The sequence below is a fragment of the Microcaecilia unicolor genome, chromosome 2 (genome assembly GCF_901765095.1).
Source record: "Microcaecilia unicolor chromosome 2, aMicUni1.1, whole genome shotgun sequence".
NCBI lineage: Eukaryota > Metazoa > Chordata > Amphibia > Gymnophiona > Siphonopidae > Microcaecilia > Microcaecilia unicolor.
In genome coordinates, this window is record NC_044032.1 from 212,611,181 (window position 1) to 212,634,903 (window position 23,723).

A 23,723-nucleotide genomic window follows, 5' to 3' on the forward strand; every position below is an offset into this window, starting at 1 on the left:
AAGACCACCTTGACGTTAGACAGCCTGACATCATCACTGTGTGCAGCACAATTATCACAAAGCAACAAAATCTGACGCATTTGTGCCCGCATTCTAGTGTCTAACTTCTTTAGCCAATGCTTCCAAATTTCCTCAGGCATCCATGAATTTGCATTAGCCTCGTATGACACAGGAAGTCGCTTAACATTCTTGAAGCAATGGAGCTGTTTGCTCTTTCCAATGATGAGTGGTTCCAACTTCTCACTCCCATCCATACTGCAGCAAAGGAGGATCATCAGTCGGTCTTTCGACGTTTTACTTCCTGTAGTTTCGGCTTGTTTGAATGCAAGTGTTCCATCAGGAATTGCTCGCCAGTAGAGACCGTTTTCGTCAGCACTGAAAATGTCACGAGGTACAAACTCGTTCAAGATGGTAGGAAGAACTGAAACAACCCAATTTTCAGCACCAAATTCATCAGTGTCTTGTTTTTTACCATGCTGTTTCTTGAATTTTATGTTGTTCCTCTCCTTCCATCTTTCCAACCATCCACCAGTGGCTTTGAATTCAGTTAGTCCAAGACTTTCAGCTAGCTGATTAGTTTTCTCCATAAGCAGTGGACCACTGACAGGAAACTGTCTGCTCCTGACTTGAGAAAACCACTGAAGAAGAGCATCTTCTACATCCTCAGCTTTTCCCGCCCGTTTTCGTTTCCTGTGTGGATTTGTATTGTTTTGCCAGTCTTCCAGAAGCTGATCTTTCTGCTTCAAGATACGTGAAATTTGACTGGGATTGACACCATATTCTTTAGCAAAAGATGCTTAACTTTGTTTGTTTTCTAATTTTTTAAGAACTTCTATTTATTCAGCCAGTGTTAAAGTCTTACAGTTGCGTGACGATGACTCCAGTGTACACTCTAACAACATTCTTTTGCTTATTCTGCCTGTGGCAGTTAACCGAGATTTCAAATTTACCGCCCCTTTGTCACGTGCCAATCGGCTTCCATATTCCGTGTGTGCGCTTATGCGGAGTCTTTCCTGGAGAGGAGCGGTCTTAAACCATGCATATAAGTGAATCTTGCACTTATCAGTGGTGCGATAAACCGAAGTTTGTCACCAAAGAAACTGATGGAGCCAAAAACGGGACCGAAGTACGGCATGCAGTTAAACAGAGCATGCGCTTATTCAACGTGCAGTTAAATGGAGTGCACTGTATAGCAAAGATACTTACCTGTAGCAGGTATTCTCCGAGGAAAGCAGGCTGATTTGAAATAGCAAAAACGTTTGATGGAGACTTCTGAGCGTGCGTGTCCAACTGTGCATGCGCTGAGTGCCTTCCTGCCTGCCGCGCAGCCACGCTCCTCAGTTAAGTGAAGAGTAAAAAAGAGAGCGGAGACAACTCCAAGGGGAGGTGGGTGGGTTTGTGAGGATTATCAGCCTGCTGTCCTTAGAGAATACCTGCTACAGGTATCTTCGCTTTCTCCGAGGACAATAATCCTCACAAGTGGGGTATCCCTAGCATCCAGGCTCACTCAAAAACAACCACCGTTGGTCAACTGGGCCTTGCAACTGCGAGGACGTAACATAGATTAACCTGAAATGATATACAACTAACTGTGAGTGCAGCCTAGAACAAAATAAAAACGGGCCTAGGGGGGTGGAGTTGGATTCTAAACCCCAAACAGATTCTGCAGCACCGACTGCCCAAACCGACTGCCACGTCAGGTATCCTGCTAAAGGCAGTAATGAGATGTGAATGTGTGAACTGAAGACATCGCAGCTTTGCAAATCTCTTCAATGGAGGATGACTTTAAGTGAGCCACCAACACAGCCATGGCTCTGACATTATGAGCCGTGACATGGCCCTCCAGAGTCAGCCCAGCTTGGGCATAAGCGAAGGAAATGCAATCTGCTAGCCAATTGGAAATGGTGCGTTTACCGATGGCGACTCCCCTCCTGTTGGGATCAAAAGCAACTAACAACTGGGCAGACTGAATGCTTTCGTCTGCTCCATGTAAAAGGCCAATGCTCTCTTTTTTTTTTTTTTTTCTTCATATTTTTATTAAGGTTTTACAAGTATAACACAAAACAACCAAAAAGAAACAGTAACAATAATCCATGGCAAAATTAATAACCAAAAATAAAAAGGCAGAACAACATACCATGACAATACCCATAACAAATCAGCAATTATACAATTATCAGGTAGTGCTATTAGGAATCTGACAAAATGAATCCAAACGAGCCCAGGTCTTCAAGACAGATTGAACACAACGGTGCCTATGGGCTAGTATAGTTTCATATTTCCTAATCACACACACGTTACTCCACCATTCATTATAATTGAGATGTACATTATTTTTCCAATTTAAAACAATTAAATGTAAAGCAACCGCTAACAAAATGTTAAACAATTTCTTATCGGATTCTAAAAGAGAGAGGTTAGGAGAAGAGGCTCTTAAAAGCACAATATCATAAGAGATCACGGTTAATGCAGGCAACTGAAAAATAAGGCGCAACTTAGCCCAAATGAGTCGCCAGTATGCTCTTACGTTCTTACAGTAAAAAACCATATGGGAAAGGGATCCATCTGATTCTTGACAGGACCAGCATTTGTAATCAAGACTTTTAGTGATCCTGGCCACTCTAGCAGGTGTCCAATAAGCCCTGTGAAAAAGAAAATAGGATGATTGGGAAATTGCTGCTGATTTAGTTGGACGCATCGAATGGACCCAAAAAGTGTACCAGTCAAAATCAGACGCATCAAGACTGAGATCCCTTTCCCAAGACAGCCGTAATGGAGCAACAGCATCAACACACGAATCCTGAAGTTTTTTTATAAAGGACAGATGCTTTTTTCTTACCATCTACAATACTGAGACAGAGGGCAACAAAATCTGAAGGAGTAGTGAGCAGAGAATTAGAGACCTGAAAGGTCGAGAGAAAGGTAGAGATATCCTTCCATATGGGAGAGGCCAGCAAAGAAACACCATATAGTGCAGCCAAAGCATCCAGTGACAACAACGTACCTGCAATATAAAGGTGAGATAACAGCCATATACCTTTACAAGACTATTCAGCTTTTTGGGACTGCAGGTGAACAGACTGCAAGCTAGAGTTATACCAGAGAGAGACATCCTCCAGGGAGGCAGCGCAAACTCCAAGACCAGCCCTAAACATACGGATATTAAAGGCAGACGCCTTCAACAACCGCAAGTGCTTGGTATAGGGATACAAATCTGCAGAGGGTAAAAGATATAAGGGGCAAGGGCGCACCAAGGCGTCAAATGAGAGAATTCCCTTTGGAACCACATTAAAGACTGAGATAGGCGAAAAGCCATGTGATAATTTTTAAAATCAGGGACATTAAGACCTCCCAAATGAGTCGGCATCTTAAGTTTCTTCAGTGCAATGCGAGGTGGCTTTTGTCTCCACAGAAACTTAAGTAACAAGGAGTCAATCTTGGCATAGAAAGAGTTTTGAAAAGAGAAGGGAGTCATACTAAATATGTAGTTCAACTTCGGAGCCAGAACCATCTTGATAGCCCCAATCCGACCCCACCACGTCAAATAAAGCGGAGACCATGAACCCAGGAGTGAAGTGGTTAAATTCAAAATTTGATTCCGAATAAGAGACATGGTCTGATCCACCGACCTGGAATACCAAACTCCCAAATATTTAAGCTTAGAAGGTTCCCAGGCAAATGGATATTGAGATATCTGATATCTATACACACGGGAATTTAACGGCATGATGGCTGATTTAGACCAATTTATTTTATAGCCAGACAGTGAGGAGAAGGAATTGATTACATCCAAAACAACTGGCAGGGAGTATGGGGTGGTATAGAGTAAAATATCATCCGCATAAATAGAAAGTTTGAACACCTCACCTCCCACAGACACCCCAGAGATATTGGAATGAGCCCGAATAGCCAGAGCCAATGGCTCTAAGGCAATATTAAAAAGGAGAGGGGACAATGGACAGCCTTGTTTAGTACCCCGCCGGAGAGGAAAAAGTGGAGAATTAGTACCATTCACTGAGATTGAAGCCATCGGATCAGTATATAAAACTTTGACCATTTTAATAAAAGATGGTCCAAAATTAAACCAAGCCAAAGTGTGTCGCGTGCACGAGGACCTTGGCACACTGTCAGGCTTCTTCCCCGGGAGCACTGGTTTCGTGAGTCCTTGGGCCACTACCGTGGAGCGGCAGTGGCAGGCAAGATCACCTACAAGGTAGTGATGAGACAAGACTGGACTGGAACCCCGGACTGGAGTTCTACACAGGAATACTCAGAACTGGAACGCACCGGACGGGTGCGCACTGGAGTGGAGCCCGCAGGACTGGACACACTGGAGTGGCCCCACTGGACTGGAACAAACAGGAGTGAAACCCGCTGGACTGGAACCCACTGGACCTAGGCTTCACCTACACCTGACCGCCTTCCCCCTCGGGTTGAGCCCTCAGGTTCTGGCAGCCGATAGGACTTACGGGAAGACCCGGAACTGGAGCTTGCAAGCGGGAACAACAGGAATAAAGATCCAGGAGAGCCCCCTGACACCTAGGCGAAGGCAAGGCAGAGAATGTCTGGGTTCCGGCAGCAGGCAGATTCAAAGCAATGGTCAGGACCAGGAACAAGACTACAGCTGGAGCCTCAGTATCAAGGAGTACTGGCAACAGATAGAACAAGGGCAGAAGCTCCAGAAGCAAAGAAACACACACGGAAAACCAGCAGGCTAAACACAAGAAGACTAGTCAACTGTACAAGCTAGTAGGAAAACTATGCCCAAGCAAACCAGTCATACACACGAAACATACATAAAGCAAAACACAGGAAAGCTGTACACAGGCTGACAATGCAAAGCTGTGCCCAAGCTACCAAGTCATACACTAGGATCAAACACAGAGCAAACTCAGGAGAACCAGTAAAACTGTACACAAGCTAACAAACAGACGGTGCCTAAGCTGGCTAGTCTAACACTAGGAACAAACACAGAGAACTAGCAGAGCTAAACACAGGCTACAAGCCAGACGGTGCCTAAGCTAGCTAGTCTAACAAACATAGAAACTCACACAGAGCAAACACAAAAACTGTGTACAGAGCACTCTATACACCAGGACCTTTAGAAGAGATGCAAAGGCCAGGACTGTAGTCTCCAAGTGATTAATAAAGCCCTTCCACACCAGAGCCACAGCTGCAGCAATTACCGTGCAACCAAACAGAGGCTTGACACACAGAGCAGTCATCCCATAGAAGGGAACAGCGGGAGCCATCTTGGATACTGGCAGAGAGGAAGAGGCGGCAGCCATCTTGGAAGAGGCAAAGCCCACATAGGTGAGGTTCAGTAAGGCAATCAGCACACAGAGCCAGAGAGAACCTAGGACAGACACAGAGACAAGCAGAAGCCAGCACAGACACTGACTCCCAGAAACAGGGTAAGTCTGAGGGTTATCACGGCCACAGCCGTGACAAAGTGTGAAACAAATAATCCCATTCAATTCTGTCAAAGGCTTTCTCAGCATCCAGTGAAACCGCTATAAACGGCTCACGTGAGCCCTCAACATGTGCAATGACATTCCAGAAGAGTCTAGAGTTATCGCTAGCCAAACTGCCTATCGTAAACCCATTTTGATCCCTATGGATGATATCCGGCACAACATGTTGAAGGCGCAAGGCCAAGATTTTAGCATAGATTTTGTTATCAATATTAATCAAAGAGATAGGCCTATAATTCTCCACTTTAGACGGGTCCCTATCCGGCTTGGGTATGACAATGATCTTAGATTGATAGAAAGAGCCAGTTTGACCTTCACAATGCAAGAGCGAATTATAGATAATATGTAACTTGGGCACCAGAAGATCTGCAAACATCCGGTAAAATTCCACAGGGAATTACCTGGTGATTTACCTTTAGAAAGGGAATGAATAGCCTCCAATATTTCTTGTTGGGAGAAGGGTTGTTGCCAATGCTCTCTTAAAAGGCGTGCAAGCTGCTTTCACCAAAGTGGGCATCAGTGGCATAGCCAGACAGCCAGTTTTGGGTGGGCCTGAGCCCAAAGTGGGTGGGCCCAAAATTTCTCTGCTCCGCCTTACCTCCACCTCAAAATATAAATACTTTAGTTAATGAGGATCCTCAAGCTCAGTCAGCTGAAGACTTTCTCTGAAGGTTGCCAGAATTCTCTTTTACCAAGCTTGGCAGGCAGCAGCAATGACCCTAAGCACCTGATGCCAGCACCCCACACATGCTTAGCTGTCGATGGCTCAAGGATGCTGTTGCCAGAGCTTGGTAGAAGGGAGTTCTGGCCGCCTTTGGAGGAAGTCCTTAGGTGGGGATGCCTGGGCATCCTCACTAGCTATACATTAAGGGTTAGGACTGATGTTAGACCTGCTTGGGCCCAGGTCAGAAAAAAAAGGAGGGCTCCCCTACCCGATTCCCTCTCCTCTTTGCCTCCCCTCCAATTTCCCACCTGCCATTACTATCACACCAATAGACCCTCACCAAATACAGAACAAGGGATCACAAATTAGAAATAAAAATATTTAGACAAAAATTGAAAGGGAACCCCAAGAAGTTAAACATAGCATTACTGCAACACTGGAGACATAAAACAGAGATGCATTTCCTTTTCTACAGAACACAATACAAAGACACTATGCACTTTTTCAAAAGCTAATATATTCCATTTAAAACATTCAACATAAAATGCTTTATTTCTACCTTTGTTGTCTGGACATTTTATTTTTCCATCTTGCTGGTTCCAATTTCTCTTTTCTGCTTTCCTCTCTGTCGTCTGCTAATTCTTCTTCAAGCGGCTATTCCTCACTATTCCTGCCTCTGACATACTGATCATTCCTTTTTAGCTCTTTTCTGCCTCTCTCTCACCCTTCTTCGTCTCCTTTTTACTTTTCAACTACCTATCAAATTTCCATCTTCTTCTTTCACCCACTAGCTCTCCATTCCCCATCTTACTCCTCCCCATCCCTACTTTCTCTTTTATCTTGAATCTACTCCCCATTACCATATTTCTACCCTCTGTAATCACTATCTCTCATTCATTTCCTTGCCACCCCCTCCTCCCCTTCTTGGCCTCTCCCACAGGGTTCCACCATTCCCATCATCTTTCTCCCTCCACCCTTCTAACCAGCATCTGATCCCCTCCCCACCCCACCCTGGTAGCCTTATATTTTCCTGCCCCTTTTCTCTTCATTCCTGTCCTCCCCCATGGCCCAGCATCCCCCCCTCACCACCTATTGTGTACATCTCCCTCCCTCTCATCCACCCACCCCCATGTCTATCTCCCCCTCTCATTCCCACTGTCCACCATCTCTCTCTCCCTCTCCTTTGTGTTCTGGTCCAACATCTCTCTCCCCTTCCCATGCAGCATCTCTCCCTTCCTCCCCTCTACCATCATGTCTAACATTTCTCCCTTCCCTCCACCCCTATGCCCACCGTTTCTCCCTCCTCCTCACCCCTATGTTCAACATTTCTCCCCCTCTCACCACCTATCCCCTCCCTATGCAGCATGTCTCCCTCCCCTCCACCTCATATGCAGCCAAGACTTCTCCCTTCCTCACCCCTCCACACCTTTGCTGCATCTCTCCCTTCTTCCCCGTGCAGCATCTCCCCCACCCACCATGCCTCATCTTTCCATCTTCCCTCCCCCCCTGTGCAGCATCTTTCCTTCCATCTTCCCTCCCCTCTGTGCAGCTGCTGTCCCCCGTCTTCCCTCCCCCGTGCAACAACTTTCACCCCATCATCCCTTCCCCCGTGCAACAACTTTCACCCCATCTTCCCTCACCCTCCTTGCAGGCCCACCCAGCAGCAGTGTTCCTGTAGCTTGCAGCGATTCCGGTCGCAGGCTTGGCTTGCAGCGATTCCCACACGCTGCCTGCCGGCTGCTGCTCAACAATCTCCTTGCAGGTACTAAGCGCTAAACCGGAAGCCTCTCCTCTGCCACAACTTCCGGTTTCTGCCCAGTCAAGATGCGGCAGAGGAGAGGCTTCCGGGATAATGCTTAGTAGCTACAAGGAGACTGTTGAGCAGCAGGCATGTGGGAATCACTGCGAGCCGAGCTTGTGACCGGAATCGCTGTGCAGGAACACTGCTGCTGGGCGGGCCTGACCCCAAATTGGGTGGCCCGCCCGTGGCTACGCCCCAGGTGGGCATGACGGGGAAAAAATGTTGGCAAGACAATTGACTGGTTCAGATGGAACTCTGACACCACCTTTGGCAGAAACTTAGGGTGCGTGCGGAGGACTACTCTGTTATGATGAAACTTGATATAAGGTGCATGCACTACCAGGGCCTGAAGCTCACTGACTCTACGAGCTGAAGTAACAGCCACCAAAAAAGTGACCTTCCAGGTCAAGCACTTCAGATGGCAGGAATTCAGTGGCTCAAAAGGAGTTTTCGTCAGCTGAGTGAGAACGACGTTGAGATCCCATGACACTGACAGAGGTTTGACAGGGGGCTTTGACAAGAGCAAACCTCTCATGAAGCGAACAACTAAAGGCTGTCCAGAGATAGGTTTACCTTCTACACGCTGATAAGCACTAATTGCACTAAGGTGAACCCTTACAGAGTTGGTCTTGAGATCAGACTCTGGTAAGTGTAGAAGGTATTCAAGCAGGGTCTGTGTAGGACACGAAAGGGGATCTATGGACTTGCTGTCACACCAGATGGCAAACCTCTTCCATTTAAAAGAGTAATACCTCTTAGTGGAATCTTTTCTGGAAATAAGACCCGGGAGACACCCTCCGAAAGACCTAATGGAGCAAATTCTATACTCTCGACATCCAGGCTGTGACAGCCAGAGACTGGAGGATGGGATGTAGAAATGACCCCTCGTTCTGAGTGATGAGGGTCGGAAAAAACTCCAATCTCCACGGTTCTTCAGAATTCACAATTCCAGAAGAGGGAACCAAATCTGACGTGGCCAAGACGGCGCAATCAGGATCATAGTCCTGCGGTCTTGCTTGAGTTTCAGCAAAGACTTCCCCACCAGAGGTATGGGAGGATACGCATACAGAAGGCCTGTCCCCCAATGTAGGAGAAAGGCATCTGACACTAGTCTGTCGTGGGCCTGAAGCCTGGAACAGAACTGAGGAACCTTGTGATTTAGTTGAGTGGCAAAGAGATCCACCACGGGAGTGCCCCACACTCGGAAGATCTCGCGGGACACGTCCATATTCAGTGACCACTCGTGAGATTGCATAACCCTGCTCAAACTGTCGGCTAGACTGTTGTTTACGCCTGCCAGAGAAGTGGCTTGGAGAAACAAGCCGTGACGGCGCGCCCAAAGCCACATCTGGACACGCTCCTGACACAGAGGTCAAGATCCGGTGCCCTCCTGCTTGTTGGTGTAGTACATCTCAACCTGATTGTCTGTTTGAATCAAGATAATTTGGTTGGACAGCCGATCTCTGAAAGCCTTAAGAGCGTTCGAGCTCCAGAAGGTTGATCTAAAGATGTTTCCTGGGGGGACCAGGCCCCCTGGGTGTGAAGCCCATCTACATGAGCTCTCCATCCCAGGAGAGATGCATCCGTCATCGGCACTTTTTGCGGTTGAGGAATTTGCAATGGACGTCCCATGGTCAAACTGGATCTAATCGTCCACCAGTGAAGAGAATGTAGAAAATCAATGGATAGAAGGATGACATCATTTAGATTCCCTGTGGCCTGATACTACTGAGAAGCTGGGGTCCATTGAGCAGATCTCATGTGCAGACGTGCCATGGGCATAACATGAACTCTGGAGGCCATGTGCCCCAAGAGTCTCAACATTTGCCGAGCTGTGACTTGCTGTGGTGCTTGAACCTTGGATACTAGGGACAGAAGATTGCCCGCACCTTGGGAAGATAGGCTCGAACCGTTCTCGTGTCGAGCAATGCTCCAATGAATTCCAATTTCTGAACTGGAGTGAGATGGGACTTGGGATAATTTATTACAAACCCTAGTGGTTCCAGCACCTGAATAGTTGTCCGCCTGGACTCCCGAGCACCGTCCTTCAAGGTGCTCTTCACTAGCCAATCGTCGAGATAAGGGAACACATGCACTCCCAGCCTGCGTTGGACGTGCAGCATGCTCAGAAGGCTCCAGCAAAAGTTATTGCTATTTCAAATGCCGGTTCCCGGGTTGGCGCGGATCGTCAACCCACTTCTGAGGATTATTCAGCCTGCTTGTCCTCGGAGAAAACTTTTTTTGCAATCAAACAAATTAAGATTAGACCAAGAGGGGGCAATTTAGAAGAAACACTATTGAAAGAACGCTATATTTTTAATCTTAATACAGTCACACCCAATGGTCTAAATTTGGAGCTAAATCTTACATCTTTTTAATAGTTTGCTTGCATACCACTTACCTGGTCTATTCCTAGTACATTCATTTCAATTTTACATCTCAAGCATTTTGTCAGTTATACTCTTAGTACACTTATCTGGCAGTTCGTACTTCAGCATACCCAAAAAAGTTTTATACAACTTTTATTTTTAGACGTAGTTAAGTTTAATTTGCTGTCATTAGGTTTAGTCTACCAATTCCCCTTGCAAATCAAGACATCTTTATGACACTTCGATGTCTATGATTTATTTTTTTTTACTATTTGTTATCTTTTAATTTATATTTTTTGCTTTCAATATACTTTTTGTATTTCTGATCACATTTTTTTTATTTTCACACATAACCTTGCCTGTGACCTGTAATGCTGAGTCTAACAATTCCAGTGTCAACTTGAATAATCACGTTTGATGACACATACTCGAGTACAGTACATCATATTATACTGCAGCTTCTTCATTCACATTCACCCTACAGTTCCATTTCTTCCTTTTTTACACAGATATATCTTTTGGGGGGGAGGTTTCTGGGTATTGCATGATTTATGTTAATTATTTTCCAGACGTAATTCATTACATCACTACACAGGTTTATATTCGGCGACACTTTCATCCTTCACTGGTTTACATTTTGAAGAGGCGACTCTGTATTGCCAATTCTTCACCACGTAGTTTTCCCATCATTGGTAAGTGCACATCACCTTAATTTTGAGTACCTTTTTACTACTTTATTCTTTTTAGATCTCCCTCTTTCCCAACTACAGTTTTTTATATTTTCCTGTCACAATAGAGCACGCCGTTATTGTATTGTTAACCAAGTGACTTCCATGATTTTTTGTCTTCTCTTTTCCAAAAAACATTTTTGTTGTCCTTAACATATGTACATAAGTACTGCCATATTGGGACAGACCAATGTCCATCAAGCCCAGCATCCTGTTTCCAACAGTGGCCAATCCAGGTCACAAATAACCTGGCAAGATCCCCCCAAAAAGTACAAAACATTTTATACTGCTCATCCCAGAAACAGTGGATTTTCCCCAAAGTCCAATTTAATAATGGCCTATGAACTTTTCCTTTAGGAAGCCATCCAAACCTTTTTTAAACTCTGCTAACCGCCTTTACCACATTCTTTGGCAACGCATTCCAGAGTTTAATCACATGTTGAGTGAAGAAAAATTTTCTCAAATTGGATTTAAATTTACTACTTTGTAGCTTCATCACATGCCCCCTAGTCCTAGTATTTTTGGAAAGCGTAAACAGATGCTTCACGCTACCTGTTCAACTCCACTCATTATTTTATAGATCTCTATCATATCTCACCTCAGCCGCCTTTTCTCCAAGCTGAAGAGCCCTAGCCGCTTTAGCCTTTCCTCATAGGGAAATCGTCCCATCCCCTTCATCATTTTCGTCGCCCTTCCCTGTACCTTTTCTAATTCCACTATATCTTTTTTGAGATGCAGCGACCAGAATTGAACACAATATTCGAGGTGCAGCCGCACCATGGAGCGATACAAAGGCATTATTACATCCTCATTTTTATTTTCCATTCCTTTCCTAATAATACCTAACTTTCTATTTGCTTTCTGAGCCGCAGCAGCCCACTGAGCAGAAGGTTTCAACGTATCATCAACGATGACACCTAGATCCCTTTCTTGGTCAGTGACTCCTAACGTGGAACCTTGCATGGCGTAGCTATAATTCGGGTTCCTCTTTCCCACATGCATCACTTTGCACTTGCTCACATTAAACGTCATCTGCCATTTAGACGTCCAGTCTCCCAGTCTCGTAAGGTCCTCTTATAATTTTTCACAATAATCTTGCGATTTAACAACTTTGAATAACTTTGTGTCGTCAGCAAATTTAATTACCTCATTAGTTACTCCCATCTCTAGGTCATTTATAAATATGTTAAAAAGCAGCGGTCCCAGCACAGACCCCTGGGGAGCCCCACTAGCTACCCTTTTCCATTGAGAATACTGACCATTTAACCCTACTCTCTGTTTTCTTTTAACCAGTTTTTAATCCACAATAGGACACTACCTCCTATCCCATGACTCTCCAATCTCCTCTAGAGTCTTTCATGAGGTACTTTGTCAAACGCCTTCTGAAAATCCAGATACACAATATCAACCAGCTCCCCTTTATCCACATGTTTGTTCACCCCTTCCAAGAAATGTAATAGATCGGTGAGACAAGATTTCCCTTCACTAAATCCATGTTGGCTTTGTCTCATTAATCCATGCTTATGAATATGCTCTGTAATTTTGTTATTTATAATAGTCTCTACCATTTTGCCCGGCAACGACGTCAGGCTCACCGGTCTATAATTTCCCGGATCTCCTCTGGAACCTTTTTAAAAGGTTTATAATGGTTTTAACATGAAAATGTAAGAAGCTGCATGTGTATTACATTTACCATAGACGTTCCAATACGAGTCTGTCTATTATTTTTTATTTTTTTCACATCGATCCCAAAGCTATAAGGTGACTTTCTTACGTGGCTCCTATTTGGCGATACAACATGGGTGTTTCTTTAAGGTTTACATTTTTTATCCAGATACATCTAAAATTAGATTTCCTGAGTCTTAATTCATATATGATAATTACCTTCATGACACAATTGAATATGTCACCACTCGGGTTTATATTCAGCGACACTTTTTACTCATCACTGTTCTATGGCTTGAAGAGATGACGCTCTCTTGCAAATTCCCCACAATGTAGCTCCCCTATCATTGATAAGCGCATGTGATATCCCCTGTTTAAATGCCTTTTTATAAGTTTATTCCCTTCCTTTAAATCAAGGATTTCGTCTTTATTTTTCCGCCACTAAAGAGCACGTTATCATAGTTCATAACACTTTCAAATTAAGGCCAAGCTATTTCTATTTAAATCTCTCTGATTCTTTAGCCCTTTACAGAAAATATGATTTGACATTAAATACAAGACGTAAAATGTGTAAGATATCTTCCATTGATGTCACAATACGAGTTTGTCTGTTTTTTTACTGGTAATAAGACTTTTTCTTTATGTTGATCTCACTTGCCGATATATTAGGGATGTCTGTTCAAGGTCATAAATTAACATCCCCCGTTACTCATACTGAAGTAATTAATTTTTTTCATACAGCATTTTTATCTAGCGCTGCCATTTATATGGAGTGAACTGGTTCCTGAATGCAACGTACTTTTTCACCTTCTATCCTAGGTGGCTGTCTTTCCAGTTTGACTTTCTGCTTAGACTGTGGGTCTATATTTCTCTACATTATATAAGCTTCCTCAATATGGTTACATATGAGTATATTATGTTTTTAATCATTCAATAGAGTTCCAGACACAAGTGTTTATCTGAAAACATATTGACAGACACATTTTCTTACACGAAATTTCCTTAAGGTACATATTTTTTAGTTCTTAGAAAAGAGGTTGATTTTACAGTATTTTCTAATCCAGATATTCTTAGATCTTTTAAGTCTATTTTAAATATTAATGTTCTGGACTCTATTTAAAATATGTCTCTGTGTATAGTAATGCACTATGTGTGAATTCCTTATTAAGGTGTGAACCTTTGTGTCACCGATGTTTGTCAGTTATATATTGCCTCTGTTAAGATATGTTTTAGATATATGCTTTATATCATGCATTTACCCATTTAGTGTAATCACACACTATTATTGTAAAGATGGTCTCACCATTGTATTAAACAATCATGGTTTATCATTGCCTCCATTATTACAATTTTTTATATGTACGTCTTTCAGTAGATGTCTATCCATATTTTGCAATGATATACTAACCTTCAGAAGATAGCTCCATATTTGTATTTTATACCTTAATGCTGGCTTTTAGATTTTTATATCTCAATATTTGTCTTTTAAACTGTTTTTATATTTGTAACCTTAAAATTATATAGTTTTTAGTCATATGTTTATGGTTTGTATCCTTATCTTGATTGTGTCCTCTTTGTCAGTTGTGATTATATGTATGAACATGCTTTATAATGTGTTTTACTTTAGAATACAAAAGACTCCTGAGGAAGGCCGACTGGCCGAAACATGGCCATGTAGAGTCTCTTTGATCCATTTGGACTTTTCCGTGCATATTGAGTTACATAATAAACTTTGATGTTTTTTACATCGTCTCAAGACCATTTCCTTGTGTCATCTTCGCTATGTTCCCTGTGATTTTTTAGTTTGCGAATACTTTGTTCTTCTGTGTTTACATCGTCTGCAGCTGTCTTGATGCATACTGTGGCACAGAGCAGGGCAGAAAAGAGTGCCTTGTGCACCATGTGAAAATATGCTGTGCAGTAATAACACAATGTGTGCACACACCTTAGAATCACATTCGCAGAATGTAAGGATGGAATTTGTGTTTTAGTCCATACTATGTCTTCTCTTTATCCGATTCAGACCAGTTAGGTACTGCCTCATGAAAGACTCTGTTGGGCATTTACAATCAAAATTTTATGTGGCAAAAAAATGTTAAGCTTTGTACTCATCTTTGGTTGGAGCCCTTTTATTATTATGCCACAGACTAGTGTAGATGAATACCATATTTAATAAAGACTTTTTGAGTTGGATTTTACTTTCTTTGCTTGATTTTATTCCTCAGTTTTACCTACATGGGGATTGCAGCCTTTTTCCTTTTCCTGTATTTCCATGTATTTAAGACAATTTTCACTGAATGCCTTTTTCTATTGTTTAACAATTGTGAAATATCTAATAGGATGTATGTTTATATTTTACACAGCTTGAACAGAAGGGGAAGGAACTTGTGATTGCAATCAAAGCAGTTTACATATTATATACAGGTTCTTATTTTGTACCTGGGGCAATGGAGGGTTAAGGGACTTGCCCAGAGGAATGAGTGTAAAAGAGGTGGAAAGCTGGCGGTGCACACATCAAAATGTGGGAAACTGAAGCCTGGATAATAGAATAAATCTGGGCAAAGAGTCAGAAAAATTAATTGAAGGATACTGAAAGGAAAAGGAGGAATGAGAAAAATGACAAGAGTTAAGAGAAAGTGGTCTGAACTCTTGTTTGGTTTCTGCTTTCCTCCAACAGAAAAATAAAATGACCAGATACAGGTAGAAAAAAGTTATTTTCTATTTTGTGATTAGAATGTGTAAGTTTTTGGAATGTCCATTTCAAAATATCCAATACCAAAAGAGGCTCTTCAGGTCCGTAGAAGGCAAACATGGAACAGAAACCAAAGCGGACCCGGAGTCCAGAGAAATCTTTATTGAAATAGACCCCAGCTGCTGCCCCCCCCCAAGCCACTGCTGCTTCTCCAAACCAGCAGCAGCAAAATAACCTAAAGCTGTTGTGGGGCTGCAGTCTCCATAGGCATACTCTTATGTATTTATTTATTAAGATTTATTTACCGCCTTTTTGAAGGAATTCACCCAAGGCGGTGTACAGTAAGAATAGATCAAACATGAGCAGTAGGCAATTAGAGCAGTAAAAATATTTGAACAACAATACAAAGTATGGCATGGTATATTACTTGCAAAGACAACACAATGAGGCGTATTTTCAAAACATTTAGACTTCCAAAGTTTCATAGTAACCTATGAAACTTTGTAAGTCTAAGTGCTTTGAAAATGAGCCCCAATATGTACTAGAACATTATAATTGGTAGTAAGGGGTAAGGCAAAGGGGCAGGGGACTATCAGCTCTGCCAGTCCCCTGCCCCAGAACAGGAAGCTGACATCAGAGGACGGAGTGCACATTAAGACTGTGGCCTCCACGACTGCTTTAGGTTCTTTTGTCACTGCTGCGGGGGGGGGGGGGGGGGGGGGGAGAGAAGAGTGGGAGGGAGGTGAGGAAAGTCTTATACCTGGCACTGCATACCCACTGCTGAGATCTGATATAGCCCTTGTTGAGAACATATGCTTTATAATACATTAAAAAAATTATATCTTTTGATGTCAAAATACCTAGATAGGGAGTATTTTGTGAGTACTAATTTCATTATTCAAATTGTCATTTGAATTAAGCCAGTAATAAATTCCTTCACTTTATTTATTCCTTCTCTCCAACTGATAAACTGCCTATGAAATGATTCCCTAGAATGCTGTTATTGCACTGATGTTCGTTTTTTTATTCACTTTATGAACCACCAATATACCAAATGTAATTAACCTGAATTAAGTACAAACAGGTTTGTGAAACCAGTGAGGCCAGAGCCTGTATTATCTTTCAGAAAAAGGAAGTTAAAAAAAAAAGTTTAAACAAATAAGAATAATTGCCCCCCACTCATCCCCAAGCTCCAGGGAACCTTCTGCAAACTTCAGACTTCCTACTGACATGTCACAAGCTCAGTGACCAGATATATTAACCATAGAACTAGAGCTGAAAAAATATCATAGCAACCTAAGTTCTGGTAGGTTCCTTAATTCTGGGATACTACCACACGGCTTGCATTTTATTTAAACTGAATGTTGTAGGAGGCACACAATATAAAACATGTTAAAGAGGAAACTACACACCCAGAATTCAAAACAGGTAACACTTTGGCCTAGATTTCCTAAAAGGCGCTACTGTTAGTGCATGCTACCATACATTAGCACGTTATCTAGCACAGGTCCCATTTTATGCAGTGCTACCTATTCACTAACAATGCATATTAGTGGCATTAGTATGTACTAATGCACACTTTAGTCAATTTAGCTCTTTGTAAGATAAATAAAACAGAGCAAACAAATGAAAGGCAAAGGCAAATCAGGGTACTGATGAAGGTGAAAGGATAAATCCTAACAGTGGTATCTTTCTGAATACCCTACTGTAAGCATTTTTCATCTCCTGTAATTCTGAATATCAGATTTCTCTATTTTCCCATGACTACTTCTGTCATTCAAAGCATTAAAGATTCTTTCATAAGCTTTAGGCATTTGTTGATGACTTCTCATTTTACCGTAAATTTGACCCAAGACAAAATTGCAGTTCAAACAATGATATAAAAGATGAAAGACAGGGTAAACTTTAAAAAAAAAGGTGTAATGATTAAAAATAATCATTTATAAAGTATTTCATTTCAGGAAAATACATAACAACCGCAAAAATGCAGTCTCTTGTCCATCAAGGTCTAGATTTTATATTTAATCACTTGCTTTTCCAAATCCAAGTTCAAATTAAACGTAGGTACAGTATTTCCCTAACCAGTAGGGCTTACAATCTAAGTCACTTCCGAAGCGATACTGGTAACATTGGACATTGAATCTTTATATTCTAATATCCCCCAGGAGGCAGCTTATGCGATTGTGGAGAGTACTCTGTGCGAAAGAGCAGAGTGAGAGAATTCCGAGCAAACTGTTCCTATCTCTGGCTCAACTGGTATTAAAAAATAACTTTTTTTACATTTGTACCCCGCGCTATCCCACTCAGTATTTCCTTCAGCAGCGGCCCCCAGCGTGGCCAATCTGTATATCAGTAACTTTGAGGAGTCACTTATACAACACTGAGTGGTTTAATAATATCTCCCATTGGTACTGGTTCATCAATGACATATTTTTTTATCTGGCATTCCACAGACCATCATTTGGATTGTTTTTTTGGCTTGGTTAAATGGGTTGGATTCCAATTTGAGATTTACAATAACTAGAAATAACATCAACATTGCTTATTTGGGCACATGGATTTATAAAGCCCAAGGAAAATTATACACCACTGTGTATCACAAGTCAACGGATCGCAACACACTTTTGCTATTTGACAGTCATCACTCTCATAGGCTGAAATGGTCCCTACCAGTGGGGCAATTCTTACGACTGCATCGTATATGCACTACCAATGATATGTTTAAGGAACAAGCAGATCTGTCCTTAAAATTACAGCAGAGAGGATATTCAGACAAGTGTATACGCCAAGCGTACAAGCGTGCGTGGTATGCCCAACGCACACTATTGTTGCAAGAAAAATCCAAAGAGAAATTGGAGAAAATGTTGTGCGTTTTGGGTTTCTCAACTATGGCTCCTCAAATTGCATGCTTGATTCATAAACATTGGCAGGTCCTCTCATTTCACTCAGTATTTGCTCAACATCTGTGTATTGCATATACAAGGGGTCGTAATTTAAAGGATAATCTGGTTCATACCTCCTTTATTCAAACTATTCAGCAGGCTGAGGAGGCACAACATGGACCATGTGGAGAGTGTCAGTTTTGCCCGCAGACAAAAGTGATGCAACAATTGACACACAATAGGTTACAGCAAACATTCTTATTGGGACATTCAACATGTCAGTCCACATTCATGGTGTATATTATCCAGTGTCCGTGTGCCCTTTATTATGTAGGACGCACTATGAGAAAAATGAAAACTCGTCTCATAGAGCATAAAAGTCGGTTAAATACAAAAAATCTTTCAGCACCTCTGGTTGTTCATTGTGTTCAATATGAGCATAAATTTACAGATTTGCAGTGGTTCATTATTGATTATATACCAGCCTCTGTAATGGGGGGTGATCGAGCGGCTGCATTGACATGTCGTGAGCAGAATTGGATTTACAAGTTACAAACTGTTAATCCCCTAGGGCTGAATGAGAACATTGAGTGGAACACATTGATTTGATGGTTATCTGAATTCAAAGTCCATCACCATTATTTGTTCAGCAATTTATAAGATGGGTATTTGTGATATTAACATTGTTGCCTAGAGTACAGGTGATGATGTAGGTGGTTATTATGGACTGAGGGATTTTGGACATTTTTTAATTGGATATTTCTAATTGAGTCTAGGATTTAATTGATTTGATCAGCATTGACCCCGGTGTATTGACTTTGCAGTGATGTCAGGACATGGGAGTAGTTTGACTGTTTCATTTGGGGGGCAAAGGATGGGGCGGAGCATATTAGCATATTCATTTGCATATATATGCAAATGAATATGCTAATATGGAGGAAGGGGAAAAGAGCTGGCTTTTTTGGGGAATATCAAGCCAGCTCTTTCTTCCTTCCTTCTTTCTTTCCTCCTTACACAGCTCTCCCTCTTCCATAGTACTTACCCACCCCCTTTCTTGTTCCTATCCATCCCCTTCCCCATTCTATCCAGCGTCTCCCCCCCTTCCCCTTCGCGACAGCGTGGATGCAGCAGCTCACAGGTTTGCTTGCTGTGTTTGAGTGAACAGCGACGGCTGCGCGGGGGAGTGGAAGCAGAGACTTATCAAATGGCTTCCTTCCTTACCGTGGACTAGACAGGAGCCAGCATTTCCGCTCCAGCGGCGAACGGACGGGCGGCCGAGCGAGCGGAGGTTGTAAAAGCAGCAAGCAGGCACGCTCGTCTCCGTCCGCTTCCCTGCCCTCTCTGCGTCTCATCTTCCTCTGATGCCATTTCCTTTCGGACGGGACGCTGAGAGGGCAGGGAAGCGGACGGAGACGAGCGTGCCTGTTTGTTGCTTTTACTACTGGCACCCCGCCCGCCAGTTTGCCGAAGCAACTTCCGGTAAGTCGTCGTCGTCATCGTTTGGCCTCCCCAGTCTACGCCCATACGTCAGGAGCATCACTTCTGGTTTAGATCACGGAGCGCCTTTAAAAGCTGCTTTTCTATCAAGTAGAGAAGTTGTGCCAAACCTTCATCAGTCGAGAATGGACGACTTCACAGTGAATTTGGAGACGGCTTTAACCCGAGTCCCTGAAGAAAGACTCTATGAAACCCGCGGAGTCGGGTGTTTCAAGGGGAGGCCATAATCTGTTGTGAGGCAACATATTTTGGTTCAGATAAGTTCACATTTTGATTTCATTTTGAATAGAGCACTAAGGTGTGAGGCAATAGCACATACAGAAAATTAAGAGAGACCCGATGAAAGAAGTGATATACCACTGGGCAAAGAAACATATTGCCTTCAAAAAAAAAGTGGTTTTTGCTGGGGGCTCTCTTTATCACATGTATACTAAGAGCAAAAAGTTAAGAAAAAAGTATTAATCTGTATTGCATTAGCCAGGATTTTGAGCAGTTTAGGAGTCTTGGTTTTTGAGTTTATTACACCATAGACTGAGGGATTCACTTTGAGAAATTTTCCTAGGGCAACATGGCTTGTTTCCCCTTTGACAATTTTTGTAAGGTTTTTCATGTAGAAAATGTGACTATTTTGAAAATTGCTCCGTAAAGGTCCGTCTAGGCCAACGATCTCCCAACTTGATCCTCAAGGGCCACACGTTTAGGATTTCTACAATAAACATGCATGCAATTCTCTAGTCTACCTTCCTTCTACAAATGAAAAGAAATAAGGGGAAAGGGAAATGGGACTTGATATACCGCCTTTCTGAGGTTTTTGCAACTACATTCAAAGCGGTTTACATATATTCAGGTACTTATTTTGTACCAGGGGTAATGGAATAAGAAACAAAGGTGTCCTTTAACTAAGGTGCACTCATGGATTTTTTGTATACTAATGATTAGCGTGTGCTAAATGATAAGACGCCCATTTTATGTTTCAACAATTTTTATTGAGGACAAGACGCCCATTTTATTCCTATGAGCATCTTATCATTTAACCTTAGTAAAAGGAGCCCAAAGACTGGTATAGTGCATCCTTCCAGAGCAAGCTCCCTTCACCCTCTACTGCCACAGTGGTGTAGCCAAAACTGATTTTTTGGTGGTGCCCCAACAGGGCTGTGGAGTCAGTATACCAAACTCCAACCCCTATGTATATTAAACTTTACATTTTTTGCTCAATCTAAAGCTGTGTTGCCCAGGTCGTCATGGAGTACCCCTTGCCAGTCAGGTTTTCAGGATATCCACAACGAATATGCATGAAGAGATCTGCATTTAATGGAGGCAGTGTATGCAAATCAAGTTTATGCATATTCATTGTGGATAACCTGAAAACCTGACTGGCAAAGGGTACTCCAGGACTGGACTTGAGCAACACTGAGCTAAAGTACTGGTAAATATAATACACTTACCAGTACTTTAGATCCTGGACAAAAATATAAAGTATTTAAAATCATATGTTTACCATACATTATAATGTTGTAAGTTTTTATTTTGAAAGCTAGAGTCCAAGTTGGTATAATTTTTACAGATTCCACAGCCCTGGGCCCCAAGGTTCAGGTAGGTGAGCACTCTGGCTGTGTGATGTTGACTTGACACTGCCTCCAATTCTCCTGTTATTGGCCTGGGCCACTGTCGACTAGGTAAGCCTATCTCCAAATTGTATTCCATAGTCACTTTCTCCAAGCTGTCAGTCAGCAGCAAATCCTCTCCCAGGTCCATCAGCAAACCTAAGAAGTCTTGGTTTTACTCACCCCGAGAACGGCATCGGGAAGTGCCCTTTCAACACTGTCTACTACTCACGGGAATACTCCAATAACTAGGTAGCCAATGGTGCTTCCCACATAATAAGGAGGACCCCCAATAATACAAGGGAAGGGAGCGTTGTTTAGACAGTTTCATATCTGTTGTACAGTACTGTTCCTACTAGGCTTATTCTTATCTGCAGACACACTTTTCCTACGTTTAAGCAGTGAATTCTGCAATTACTGAGCGTTTCCCATTACTCTCCATTTGACTTTTACTTCCTTCTTCTATTTTATTTGCTGCACTTGTATCCCACATTTTCCCACCTATTTTCAGGCTCAACGTGGATTACAAAATGTTACAACGACATATACACATTATAGAATAAGAATTTCAGAATAAAGATACAGATACGAGCATATGAATATCTTCCTTCCCAACTCGCACAGTTGGGTTTCACGAGGCTCTTAACCTTGCCCAGAAGTGCGGCACTACAACTGCGGAACGGGGCCCCCCTGCCTACCACACTAGCACCCAACTCCACCAGTTGCACTTTAGTTAACAGCTTCCCTCAATAACGGATGAGCTTCTTCTGGGGCTGCTGAGAAGAGAGACCACTGCTCAGGAGCGGCTAAAGCACGGAGCTAAAAAGTCAAGACGTAAAGGCACCACCACCTATAACGAACTCCTGCGCGGGAAATCCCGCCATCGGCTCGCGCAAAGCCTTCTTCCCCATCCCCTCATCCCCTGCACTAGGGGGCAAAGGTCTCCGCGCCTCGCACGCACACTCCCGCTGACGTCATCACTGCCTCCCTACCGCTGCGGAGCGAGGAAATGACAGCGCCTTCCGGTACCTACTTCCCCGAGCCGCTCACTCCCATCACCACCACCAGTACCATCACGGACCAGACCTGGGCTGCTGCTACGGCAACGAAACACACCTGCCCCGACGGCCACCTCGTTTTCCTAGGTCATGGGCGGAGCGAGTGACGTCATCACGGATGACGGCGAAAGGACTGGGCACTTGGTGAGCCGCAGCGGGGAGCTCTGGGCTGCAGCAGGGGTTGGATTTGAGCATATCGGGTGCTTTAAATATATATATATACCTAGTGGTTAGTAGTAAAAGCTTACTATAGTTGCGGAGACAACAAAAAAAACAGAAGATACCAAAAATTAAAAATGGTTGCTATCTTTTATCTTTTCCTTATGTGTCCTTCTGCCTGTCCTTCCCTTATCCTTTTTGGTCCTGTCTGTTTGTCCTGATTTAGATTGTAAGCTCTTTTGAGCAGGGACTGTCTTCTTCATGTTCAATTGTAAAGCGCTGTTAGAATTTAATCATAGCAAATGTGTAAATGGTTTTTAGCATACATCAAACAGTGACTGATTTACAGTACAACAGTAGACAATAATCTACTTTCAAAAACTTCCAGATCTGAGTTTGGCTGAGTCTAAGCCCAGCATACTTATCAGATGAGCAGATGTCCCTCAACAACTGGCTTCTGACTGAGATACATGTGAACGTCTTTTCATGATGACATATGCTGAAAGTTGTGCTACACAAAATAAAATTCCTTTGACAGATTTAACCAGCAAGGAAACAGAGACAGATCACAGTGCCTTTCTCTAGCACCCCCATGTGTCTAGACTGACTAATAGGCCAGAGATGGTTTCTATTATGGGAGTAGGTGTGTTTGTTTGTTAATTAATTACACTTTGTTATTTTTGGACTTGCTGATGAGTATATTTCAAATTTTTATTACATTTGTACCCTGTGCTTTCCCAGTCATGGCAGGCTCAATGTGGCTTACATGGGGCAATGGAGGGTTAAGTGACTTGCCCAGAGTCACAAGGAGCTGCCTGTGCCTGAAGTGGGAATTTAACTCAGTTCTCCAGGACCAAAGTCCACCACCCTAACCACTAGGCCACTCCATCCCTAACTAAGCAAGTATTATATCCTCTCGTGCATACAAGCGTTTGACTTTAGTGATTGATTGGAGGAAAAGACTTCAGATGCTCTGCTTTCACGGATTTAATTTATTCAATATTTATTTTTTATTTATTTATTAGGATTTATTTACCGCCTTTTTGAAGGAATTCACTCAAGGCGGTGTACAGTAAGAATAGATCAAACATGAACAATAGGCAATTACAGCAGTAAAAATATTCAAATAA

The 23,723-nt window shown here is 42.7% G+C and overlaps 1 protein-coding gene across 1 annotated transcript in view; it reads right to left on the reverse strand.

Annotated features, from left to right (window-relative positions):
* The window catches only part of IDNK (IDNK gluconokinase), a 63,196-nt gene extending 40,563 nt beyond the window's left edge, over window positions 1–22,633 (reverse strand). The window contains exon 1 of the mRNA XM_030192346.1: window positions 22,410–22,633. Within this exon, the coding sequence (XP_030048206.1) occupies window positions 22,410–22,450 (41 nt within the window). The 5' untranslated portion in view covers window positions 22,451–22,633. The remainder of the gene's footprint in view (window positions 1–22,409) is intronic.
* Window positions 22,634–23,723: the final 1,090 nt, after the last annotated feature.